This window comes from Echeneis naucrates, chromosome 22 (assembly GCF_900963305.1).
Source record: "Echeneis naucrates chromosome 22, fEcheNa1.1, whole genome shotgun sequence".
NCBI lineage: Eukaryota > Metazoa > Chordata > Actinopteri > Carangiformes > Echeneidae > Echeneis > Echeneis naucrates.
In genome coordinates this window covers 4,214,945-4,228,031 of record NC_042532.1, presented here as the reverse complement: position 1 = coordinate 4,228,031, position 13,087 = coordinate 4,214,945, and the positions used below count along the sequence as shown (strand labels likewise).

Sequence of the window (13,087 nt, the reverse complement as noted above, 5' to 3'; positions counted from 1 at the left end):
TAGTGACACATTTACGTTGGAATTGTGATTATGTCATCAAGTTGTGCAGCTTATTGGTTTGTCTATTCAAAGTTTGAGTCGTCCAGGAATATTTAATTTCCAGAATGAGACACGGGAAAGGAATCACTGTGATTCCACCGGCTTCGATGGTTGACATCACATCCTCATTTTAAATCTCTGATCAGGGACATGAACATTTGCTCAGGTGCACGTTCAAAGTGACAAGTGTCAGGTCATGTTCATTTGAAAAGTTAGCAATGACATGAAAACTCTGTCTCAATTTAAATCTCTTTAAACTGCTGTTTTTTTAAATGACCATAAATCTTCTTTTGGCCTTATGGATTTTCAAAGTCAAAAGAGTGCAGTGAACTCATTAAACCAGTTATATTTGCTTTTTCTGCTTCAGTCTCACAATCGATTCTTATTAACTCAGCCATTCATTCATTCATGCATCCATCCGTTTTCTACCACTTACCGGGTCGAGTGGTCACTGCTGGACCCTCACATTAGGCGAGGGAGGGGTACACTCTGGACAGGTTTTTAGACCTTCGCAGACCTTCATGTACAGAGACAGAGATGAACAACCACTCACACTCAGACCTACAGACAATTTAGAGTCACCAGTAAACCTAAACATGCTTGTGTTTGGACAGTGGGAGGCCACGCAGGCACGGGGAGAACATGCAAAACACAAAAAGGCCCCAGGCTCGGGAACCGATCCCACAACCTAATTGTGGGGCAACAGTGCTATCCACTATGCTGCTGTGCTGCCCACTCAGCCAATCATTTGTCTTCATTAAACATAGACACGTTTCCTTTAATATCCTGTGTATATTCACACACAGTTGACTGCCTTAATTATAAGTCTTTTTCATTATTCACTGGAGAGGAGGTTTCACATCTGGTTTGCTCTGCTTTCTCATATGTGACAGGTTGTTGCACATAATTGTACGTTTTGCCTATAAATTTGCATTGTGCTGTCCCACCTCAGTCCGTTGTTGAAGTGTTTTGGGAGAGTCACAATGCACTCTGGACCATTTAGATATGCAAGGTAAACTAATAAATCAACCGAAATGCTTTGAGTCCACATTATAATAACTGTTATACAAACAAATACAGATATAGGCGTCAGCTTTTCCAATTTCAGCATTGTGATAAAAATTATATAAAATAAATTGTCTGGGTGTGTGAGGGTGTCAAAAAGATAGTTTTCTTTAGTTATGAATCAATGTGGTAGCAGCAGGCAGAGAAGTTTCAGATAAAAGAGGTCAGGTTCAGTACTTTTCCATTTCAGCTTAAATCAGTCTGTGGCAACAGGACATCCTTTAGAACAACCCTTTCCTTCTGATCTGGTAATGGGAAGTACCATTTGTTAGGATTTGGCTATCGTTGTGAATCTATAGTTGTTTTTTTTTCCCCTTTTCACAAGTTAAATGCTAACAGCCCAATTTCCTATCCACTTTACTACAGCTATTTATTGTCATCCAACTGCATCTTAATAAGTTGTTCAAAGTGATCATATCTTTTATGCAAGTTGAGTCAGACTATTGTCTGCATTGTATTTGACTGATGTGCAACTTTCTGTAATCATGGGGGAAAATTTAAGTCAGAGTTGGACTTTCACCAGCAGACTGTCTTGTGCCAGGATTGTGCCATCAGACAAAATTTCAAATGTAGGAATCCTTTTCACCATCAACATGATGAAAGGGCATGTCCTATATCTGTCCTTTGCTTCCTACCTCAGCACTTGGTCCAGTGGGACGCAGGGAATCCTGAATGTTTGCTCCAACTGGTGAAGGAGCTGATCCAGCAGTACCACCACTACCAGTGTCAACGTCTGCGCGAGAGCTCCAGGCTCCTCTTCGAATACGACAGCCTCCTGGAGGATCCCGATTATGGCCACAACATGGAGATTTATGCTGGACGCAAGAACAGCTGGGTAAGGGCCTGATGTCAAGTGGGTGCATAAAAAAAAAAAATAATAACACGTACATGAAAATGTTCCAAAGGAAACACTTTTGACATGTTGTTCCTGTAGATCAGTCAGTCTTGAATAGAAAACATCAGTTAATTTGATTGTTGAAGATGAAGATATGATGTGATATGATCAAGTTGGACTTCAGTTTTGTTTTATTTTGACCATTCTCAGTTAGTTCTGCACCATCGTACATAATCTTATAGCTATGTGTGCAAACATCTGTGTAGCTGTTTGTGTGTATTGACACATAATCATAGTTACTCATGAGCACACAACCCAGTCTTGTGGTTACACAACAGGGTGCACTTCAATTGTCTTGAAATTAAATAATACAACATAAATTTACCAAAATTCTCCAAAGAAAATTGGTTTGTGATGTTAAATTGTCACAATAGCCTCAAATTACAGATTTTATTATTTAAAATTATTATTCAATTATTTCAAAATGATTTTTTTGTAATGACAGAGTGATTTAATGAAAGTGGTAGTTTGCTTAATATGTAAGAATGGCACATCCAATATTCAAACTAAAACTTTTAATTAAGCAGGACTTTTAAAAAGGCATACATGCCTTCTGGTAGGTTAAAGGGCTGGATTTGTAAGCATAATGCCTTCTGTTCAAAGAAAGAAAAAGAAAATCTACATTTTTCCTAAGTTCTAAGTTCGCAGTGTATTGCTATGAGTATGCATGCTATTCTTTTATATAATATGATATTTAATTATTTCTGAATTTTTCCTTACACTGGCCAATTAAGCAGTTTGGTTTATTTTCTAGATACTATGTTTTATAAAATACAGTTGCATTCTGCACACTGAAGCATCAAAAATTCTTACTGTTGATGATTGTATTTGAAATGTTTTGTGAACTTCATCTCTTATTCTGCAGACAGGAGAGTTCTCAGCTCGTTTCCTACTTAAACTCCCTGTGGACTTCAGCAATATCCCAGTCTATCTCCTAAAGGTAACACAACCAGACCTATTTTTGCAAATATAATGAGTGGCCATTTTACTACATATATATGTAGCCATATATTTTGTATGCACATAGTCATAAGAGCATAAGAGTACGCGTGCACGCACATGTATGTGTGTGCATGTATGTAGACTCCAGACTAGGGGGGCTGTGAGTTGACTAATCAGCAAGCCGTCACTCTCGATCTGCTCTGAGCTGCGTGCTGTCTGGAGGCAGCTCAGCCCAAACCCAGACACACACACACAAACTCGCTGTCTCTCTCTCCCTCTCTCCCTCTCTCCCTGATTCTTTCTCATCTGCAATTGCCTTTGCCCCTTGCTTTATCTCCAGTTCTCTTTTTATTCGTGTTGCCCCCCACACCCACCCCATCCCCCTTCCAATCCTTGACTGTCTGCCCGCTGGAGGCCCTGGCTCTCTGGCATTTTCCAGCCTAGCCTCTGTTTGTGAAGAGAAATGATGGTAAACATAAGGAAAACAGCAGCCATCATCAGCCTCACATCAGCCTCACATCAGCCTTTGTCCCCATGTATCTCCGACCTGCAGCGCTGACACTTGTCCTTCTCTTCTGGCTTTGAATGGAGCCCTCCCCAGTCCAAGCCATATTTCAGATACCTGTCAGTGCTGATGATAGATTTTTATTATTTTCTTACCTGCATGTCCTGAGGTAGGAAAGTTTCTGGACATATCCTTGAAGGTAGCACTACCGGTGACATTTTTTTAAAACAAGCATGCTGTCACTTGCTGGAGGTTTCTATGCGAATACTTTCAAAAGCAAGGCAGACACACTGACACCTTTAACCAGTGGGTGGTGGTCTAAGAAGAACTGTAATATTTAGTGATCTTATTAGAGACGAAATCTGGGATGTGAATGTACATTCCTGTCACTCGAATCATATCATGTTTTTTGCACCACATGTATGCACACACACACACACACACATATGCACAAACACACACTTAATATTATGCTGTATTTGGCAGCTAGGGTATACATAGAATCTCCATGGGAGCATTTGAAGACTAAGGAAGAGTATTGACTTGCAGAGAGGAAAAGTAATGAACATCAGCCCACACCTTGTCCACCTACGCATTACAGAGGAACTGGATTATGCAGCATATAGGCTGGACTCTAAGAACACAAATGTATTTTACGCCAAACCAATGACCTGAATTTTCAGTTTGACAGTTTCATACAATTAATTCTGTCAGTGTGAATACAGCTTCGAGCCAACCGCATTAGTGCATTTCACCATAGATGTGTTGTTCTAAAGCAGTTAAAGTGCAGTTAATTCACTCCTACTGTACTTCCAGACTGAGCAGGCAGACAAACGCTGTATATGTATATGAAGTAGATAATTTGCGAACACAGGACCAGATTTAATGCAGCTTCTGCAGTAAATCCAATGCACATGTGACGTGGTGTGTATCAAATAGAAACAACAGCTGCCATTTGTGCTTGCAAGGTGCACCTTTCTCCTTGTTGCACATGCATATGTTGAAGGTGTATGCAAATAATAGGAGCACTGGTTTGGTCCAGACCACCTCCAGTGAAACAGTTTAAACTTTGTTCACACGTCAGTATGGTGCTTTAATATAATACAAAACCTGTTGTGAGTATTGTCTGTCAACATCATGACCAAATCTTTCCCTCTTAAACTGCACTGAACCAATAAAAACAGATTCAGACAGACAGGGAGTCATCTGTCACAAATCTAAGGAACCAGTTCTATTATCCTGTGGAGAAGGGAGGCAGGCAAAAGTTTGTATCGGTACAACCACTAACACTGTGTTAGCCACTGCCATTTCCAAGCCAACAAACCTCAATAACTGTCCTGATAAGTCGGGATGTGATTCAGGTGCCAACATATGCTTAGACACTAAACATATATGTTTTTCTCATCCCATTTAATTTTGGAAAACTATGTTCAACAAAATAAACCACAGCAGAGTATTTAAAAAGAGTTGAAAACATCTTTGAAGAGGAATTTTTTAATTGGCTAACTTTAAACATCTACTAAGGAACACGGTTACTGAACTTTTATTTCTGAACTGTCACATAAATACATTATAGATACAGTTTTGGTCTAAAATAAACTAAACATGCAGATCAATTTCATATCCACCTCCATCTGCTCTTAACCTCTGGATCTCTTTCTTTCTACACTGGTTGTGGTGTTTTGTGTCAGATTAGTGTTTTTATTTCATCACTTTGTTCCCTGTGAATGTCTCCTCCTGTATTTATAATGAGATATACTGTAGTATCATGAACCACTGCACAGCACTGTGCTGTCTGACAAGGGTTCAGTCATGGCTCTGTTTATGAGACTCTTCGAGTATGTTTCATTGTCTCATTGATAGGTCTGATACCTGAAGCAACTTGCCCCCACCAGCAGTCTCATGCATTATTTTAACACAAGGCTTCTCCTGGCGTGAATTCCCAGTAAGCCTTCAGAATACATTCCAGCCATTTCCAGCCAGCCTTCTTGACTGGAGAAAAAAAAAAAAAAATCAAAAAAGATGATACTCTGCAGAGTGTAAGCCATCAGCCAGGTACTGTAGGTAGAGGTCAAACTGTTGACCTTCATTTGAATCAACCTCCCATCAAATCCATGGATGTCCTTGCTTGAGGAGGGAGGGTTTGGCACCGAAGCAGAAATTTGTTCAGACACAGGCTACTTTTCACCGCTAGTGAGCGCTGAGATGTTGCTGGTGGGCGCAGAGCAGTGGAGGACGACCGTTACCTGAAGCAAAGCATCCGCATGGTCTGAGCTCACCACAGTGGACATGTTTACCTTCCTGCATGGACTGTCCAGCCTCAGGGAGAGAGGAGGAACACCAGTTTATTTGTTTATTATTTATTATTTTAAAAGGGGGCAGTCATAGTCAAAATAAAAGAGTGGAAAGGACACTGAGATTTGAGATGAAGGGAAGCTAGTGAAATGCACACGGATGGATGTTGGCAGTTTCCTTCCCCTTTAAAGGGCATGTAGTTCTCTTGGGCACCATTTTAGTGTGTCATCCTTTGATTGTGGCTTGACCTCTGGGATGTCACCAGTTTGAAGTTGCTTATACTTATAACCTCTCATTTATAAGTTGCCTTTGACCTCCCACTTCATCGCATATCAGTAAGATCTTATAATGTGGTTGGTGGCTGTAGTAAAACCTGGCTCCTTTGGTATTCCCTTACACTAAGGGATTAAATAAGATAAAAGAACACATGTAAGACTGAGATTTAGATTAAAACCTCCTTTGTACCTGTCACTTATATCACCTCCAGAATGCGATATCACAAATTCTTCAGTGAATTACAACTATCACCTCCTCTTTAAATGCTATCCCTTCTGCTGCTGTTGCTCTGGAGAGTACATATATGTGTAGCGGCGGCTTGCCGCTACATGTCTACACTGATCAGCGCGGAATGACACCACGTTCGTGACTGAGCCCTCTGCTCTCGCTTCACTTGAGCTTTGTTTCCCCCACAAGGACTGACCCATGTCACCAGCTACAAAGCGATTTGTGCATGTCTCTGTGCGTGTCTTTGTGTAGATTCACGTGCAGCTGGATTCCTTTTCCTCTTTCCACTTTGCTGATCATGTGATGGGCGTAATATGATTGAAACTCGGGTAATAAGTGATATCAAATATATCAATCAATACTAGATATAGCTATTTCAGTTGAACTTGAAATTCCCAATTGAAGTAAATACAATTAAGAAATATATAATATGCAAACAAAACAATCCCAATATAAATACGCATAAACCCCATGATAAATGTTTACAGCTGCTGATGTGTGTGTGTGCTATAAAGCACTTACTGCTCTGTTTGTTGCTGAGGGTTTCTCTGATTGACCTGCTGCTCGTCCCTCTGAATCGGTGTAATTGCTGGTTTCTGAGACTGTAAGCTCTTGCGTTCTGCATGTTTCATCATGTCATTTGATGAATACTTCAGTCAATAGCATTTCCAATCTTTCTTACATGACATACCAGATTATGAAATTATTAAAAATATAATAAATATAAATATTTATTAAAAATATATTATACACACACAAATATATATATATATATGTCAAAATAAAAACCTCTTTGACTTTGCTATGCAAGTTGAAATAAACTTGAAATCTTACTCAAATGCTGAATTCTTCAATTTAGAAATCACAGAAAATATGAGCTTCATGCTAACGCTGGGTGCTAAAACAAGTTACCAGATGGCTCCTTGTGGTTCATCTTTACTAACATTAGGCTGGGTTGTTATTAACTCAAATTTGCTTGAGTAGCTCAAGCTCAGTGAGGCTGGTCTGTTCCACATGCTAGAAGAGGTTGCTAAGATGGCTCAGCAACAACATACAGAGCTTTGTGATACTGTTCCATCACCTGGAGGAAACAAGGAGTGGCGAGTAGTTCTGCTTTGCTTCATCTTAGTAATATTTTGTATACATTCTGGACACACATATTCCTACCAAGTTCCCCGCACAGTACGAATATACATACCATTACACCCTTAATATCTATATAGTCACTCAGTGACCTTGAAGAGGAACAGGAAGGTTGCAGATGTATCCCCATGCATTGCAGCTGAAGAGTTGCCTCTGCCTGACAAGATCTGTATCAATATGCAAAGTGTCTCATAGCACCCACTGGCAACTATGTCTCAAGAGCAGATGAAAGATGCTCTACACAAGCTGAGAATGGAGGACTTAAACCTGAATGCTTGTGAGGTTTCAGACCTTTGGATAGGCAGACTGTTGCAGCCTGTTGAGAACTGAGTACGATATGTGTTCTCAAGAGGCAAGATGGATTGTGGTGAGCCCACAGACTTTGTCCACAAGATAAACCTTGCAGATGAGAGGCAATTTCACCTGCCATATCCTTGGTTGCCGCCTAGCTAATATGAAAAGCTAACAACCGTTTTCAGTGAAGTGGAGGAAAGAGGTATAATTCGAAATTAAAACAGTGAGTATGCGTCACCTTTGGTCTTGGTGTAGAAGAAAGATGGCAGTCTGTGTATCTGTACCTACTTCATATGCTTCACTGGCAAGACAGTGAAGGACACACACCCACTGCTTCACCAGGCAGAGGCTCAGGTTTCCTCCCACGGTCCAAAGACATGCATGTTTAGGTTAATATGTGAATGGCCCTGTGATGGGCTGGTGACCTGTCCAGGGTGTACCCAACCCAGGGTGTACCCAACCCTCAACCAGTGTGAGATGGGATTGGCTCCAGCATCCCCCCTGCGACCCATAAACGGATAAGAAGGTGAATTAATTGATCTATGAGGAACACTAGACTAGTACACGGCCATGAGTACATCAGAACGCATCAAGGCCTATCCAATAGTCCAGCGGCGTTCATGTGTATGAATTTTGGGGGATTAAAACTCAAGAGAGTTTCACCTTTATCCACCCTGACTTCAGTAAGCCTTTTATTCTTACTGTGGATACCTCATTTGATGGCATTGGCTGTCCTGTCTCAAGTGCCGCCAGGTGAGACAGTTGCACCTCCTGTCACCTTCACCAGCCAGACAGATTCCTGCGATTGAAGTGGGCCATTTGTGACAAATTCAGCCATTGGCTGAAGGGGGAGACATTTTACTGCCTCGACAGATAATAATCCACTGTCCTGCATTCTGACAAAGCCTTGATTTGCTGTATGTGAACAAATGCTACCTTATGCTGCTTACACTAAACTAAGTTAACCTGCTCGCTCAGCTGCAGGGTTGTGAAATGGATTAGAGGATAGTGCCATTCTTTTTGCAAAATTGCGTTTCTCCCAAAATGTTAAACTTCTCCACTAAATCTGTATTTGTAGATGTTTGCTTTGAACCTTTTTCTTCTCTGCGCAGCAACTGGTATAACACTCCTCCAGGTCAACTTTGCTTTGGCCTGACGGAAGGCTCCATTGGGCCCCCCGGCCTCTCTGTACCTTAGCTTTGTCTGTTCAAGCTTTACATGCATCAGCAAGAGCACTTACATATTTTTACCCTAATTATTTGTTGTTAGAGGGTCAGAGTGAAGCAGAGCCAAGGGCCTTTGTACTGTCTTTTCAATTGCAGTGGCGGCATCAGATTATTTCTGTACCTCCCTTTTTAATGTCTTTTTTTAATCCCTTCATCAAAATATCATCTCTTAAAGTAGGTTGGATCCAATGTTGCTTTCTCAAACAATGGTAGAGTTTTAAGAAAAGAAAAATTTTGAATAAAAACTGAACACATCATATTTACTCATAAAGTTGATTATTATTGAATATTAAAAGTGAAGGGATCTTTACTGTCTAAACACTATTTAGTGCAAAGCAGCCTCATTCACTACTTAACAGAGAGAGAGAGAGAAAACATAAACATGTTCCTTTTAATAATCCTCTTCAAATGTACTCCTGGTGCCTAATGAGCATGTTTATCAAAGAGCGTCCTTCACTTCAGTAGCAAGAGGGTGAGAGTGCATCCTTCTTTCAATTTCTTTAAATATTCCATGAATTTATGATAGACATCTCTGTGATTAATAAGGTTCATGTACACCAGATATGACATTATTAAAAATTTAGCTGGGATCATCTTTACACAAGCTGTTGGTCACAGGCGACAGAGGTACTTGCTCATTACCTGTCTGCTACTGACATAAGATCATCACCTTGATTCTTTTTAATATTTTATAATACTGCCCTGCTAATACTAGTATTTTGTGTTCGCCCAGCAACTTTGAATTAGTTCATCTGAATGTTTGAATGTCTGAATGCTAAATTTGAAGAAAAAGAGAACGTGACATGTCACATTCAAGAGACCAAAAGCATTTTTTTGTGAGCTCACAACAACCTTGACCTTTGACCACTAGGGTCTCATCAGTTCAAAGAGATATTTGGACCATATTTGAAGAGATTCCCCTTATTTCTGAAAAATGCAAAGGTAAAGCATGTTTTAGGTCACTGCGAACCTGACCTCTAACTCCCTCAAGGAAAACACATGAAATAGTTAAAAAAAATTCTCATACATAGCCCAATAAAAACCTTACATTTGCTAAGGTGTGTTATTTCTTAAAATGCATATCTCAGCAAGGCCTACCATTGAGACATAATTTTTTTATATATAACATTAATTTAGCACATATATGTATAGTTATATGTGTATATGTATATTTTGTGTATAACAACTATGTTCTTTACAAAGAAAATTGCCCAAAGGCAAGCTGCAACACAGCTACGTTGCATGCCCTTGGGCAATTTTCTTTGTGTCATTAGAATGATTAACCTCTACTGCAACTTTCTTCCGCTGTAGCTGTAGCTGTAGCTATTTCACTGCAGTTATGACACATCGCAAAAAAAGAAGAAGAAAATCATGTCTCTAACCTATCGCCTGTATAACAGTTAACAGTTTTGTTTCTATTTTAGTTTTAAACGGGCTATGAACGGATCAACCTAGAAGTGTTACTGGTGCCTGAGGTCATCTTTTATTAATTCAAAGGACTGCTTAAGTAGGAGTTGTTTATTTAAATCTAATCTTGCCAACCCACTCTTAACCTCTCCCTGTTTATTTCATTTTGGATGGTATCGATATTGTGAGTCTGGCAGTTTTGCTTGCGAATATTAACAGCAGCCAGTCATGGCGAATTATGAATTCATCATAAACATGATGGAGCAATGGCATGTTTGCAGATGAACAATGATGATGATGAATGCAGGCCGTACAGTTCTAATTGGGTTTAACCTCGGTAATGATACATTTCCATCATATAGAAAATGAAATATTCCCCCTAAGATTTATGAATCTGATAACAGTGCACTCAAATTAGAATGCATGCATTGAAAATGGTTTATTCATTGCATTAATTCTGTTGCTGGAAGTGCAAAGCAGTTTGTGCACATTAATTTCAGTCACATGCCATAATGGTTTAGAAAAATACTCTAGAAGTGATTTTGCTTTCCTGTTCCGAAATGAATAAACAGTATTACATTTATCATGAGCTGTCAGTACAATCAGTTGGTTAATTTTGTATTGTACAGAATGAAAGGCCAGGATATGCATCAAGGTACAAGGAAACCGACACAGTGGCCCCCAGGAGTGAAGGCAATGATACAGAGACCAGTTGAATTTGAAGGTCTTGCTCAGAAATAGTCATTATTAAATGAATAACTGTAATAATACATAGTGAGCATGTATACACATTATAAAATACTCTCTTGTTTCAGTTCAAGCCATCTGGTTGAATCAATTCACATCTGTTTTTATTTATTATGTGTTTTATTTTGGTCCATGCCCTGATGGAATTTAATCCACTTGTGAGCTAGGCCTGTAACTAACGTTGATTTCCATTGACGGCTGATAATTTTCAGTTTGCTGTTTAGGTTATAAAACGTCAAAATATCCAGGACTTTAACTGTGAATTTTTATTATTTTTTTGTTTTGTTGTTGTTCAATCTATACAACTTAAAGATGATAATTTTACTGTTATAAATAGCAACAGCAAGTCTTCCACAGTTTTTTACTCTTGCCTGGTCATAGATAAACAGAGCAAGTGTATTCTTTTACAATTTGGTTCATAGCTGTAAATGATTTATTTAGTCTTTTGTTGTTGTTTTGTTGTTTGTTTTGTTTTTTGGCAAAGACAAAAAAGCTTCACCTGATCTGCAGTGTTTTCTCATTTAGTCATCGAATAGCAATAAAGCAGTTCCACTTTCTGGCATTTATGAGAATGAGTATCTATTGGATTGTTTCTCTATCATATTAAACAATGGGAAACAGTAAACAAAGTAAAATTTTCATTGCAGTATTTATAATGTGCCATGATGCTCACAGTCTTGTCAATCTGGCCACCAGATTTCTTTTGCTCAACTCCCCCACAAAAAAAAACCCAGATTAAAGAGCTGGAGAGTGGCACAAAGCCACTTAACTAACTGCCTACACCACTGAATCACCGCTGGCGACAGAGCACCTTTTGGATATTCCAAGTTAGAATTCATGTGTGTTCATGTGTTTGTCCAAAATCTTCCTGTGCCCACTTTTTGGGAAAACATGGTGGCTACCACAGCATTCCACCAGATAACTCACAAATCTCATCAACGGGCAGCAGCTGCGGTTACACTTTACCTTTCCGGTTGCCTCATAATTGCTGCTCCTTTCTCAACTGCTCCTGAGGCTTTCGTTGCGGTTTTTCTCTCCAACTTACGTCCCCCTCTGCGTGGCAGTTGAGCTTTTGGAGAAGTCGTGGCTGAAGATAGCCTGCTGCCTCACATGATGCGTCTTTCACAATTCTCTTCACAAACCTGGAAAACAACAGTAGCCACAACACACATGCATTAACACACAGATTGGCATGCTAGAGTCCCAGCACACATATATTCTCACATATGACAAAGTCGACTGTGGCTTTAACATCATCCAGTGTGACTACAGCACCCATCATTTAAGGTCCATTAAGGCTATAATTAAAGTGACCCTTGGTTGTGTGTTTCAGCTGGCTGTGCTGTCAATGCTGTCTGTTATGTCATTTGCTGTGTCATGACCAGTAGATGAAATTTAATTGAACTTGTGTCCAATGTGCTTTTTGACTGTCTCACTAATCTGATGGTTTGACCTGCTGCATGTGGTTTTTAACCACATGGTCTGACATCGGGTCAGAGCTGCTGTCAATAGATGGAACTGAATAGGATTAGCTGTCTCTGGGTAATGTAGCCTAAAAGGACTTTAGTGTTACCAATAGTCATGGTCTTACAACAAAAGAGCTAATGGGTGCCTCCCATCTATTACCTTTTAGTCCTTCTATTCTTGGCCTATCTACTATTTTGAGGGAAAGCTCAGGTCTGTGCGTGACTATTGAGCATTTGGTGCCAAAGCAAGTGGTTGTAATTTGTGGCCTTGCCGTGCCCTTGCATGGTAAACACTGACTAAGAGCTCAGGAATCTTAAGAGCTATAAAATAATTGCAGGTTACTCCCATAATGCCCAGAGTGGTGTGCTGCTCTGCCTTCTCAGTCTCATCTCTTTCGTTGTTCAGCTTCTGCTGGCGCCAAACAAAAATATAATGCTTTTATTGCCCTGTCTGTACTCCCTTTGACTCATTACAATAGTTAACTAATGATTTAAGGAAAAATTATTTTCAGTCAAAGCTTTAGCAATATATTAACTTTTAACAACCATAAATGTTTAC

General features: G+C 39.7%; 1 protein-coding gene across 1 annotated transcript in view; it reads left to right on the top strand.

The window, feature by feature from the left end:
- The window catches only part of babam2 (BRISC and BRCA1 A complex member 2), a 71,590-nt gene that overhangs the window by 16,103 nt on the left and 42,400 nt on the right, over positions 1–13,087 (top strand). The window contains exons 5-6 of the mRNA XM_029493430.1: positions 1,745–1,939; positions 2,865–2,939. Coding sequence (XP_029349290.1) covers positions 1,745–1,939; positions 2,865–2,939 — 270 coding nt within the window. The remainder of the gene's footprint in view (positions 1–1,744; positions 1,940–2,864; positions 2,940–13,087) is intronic.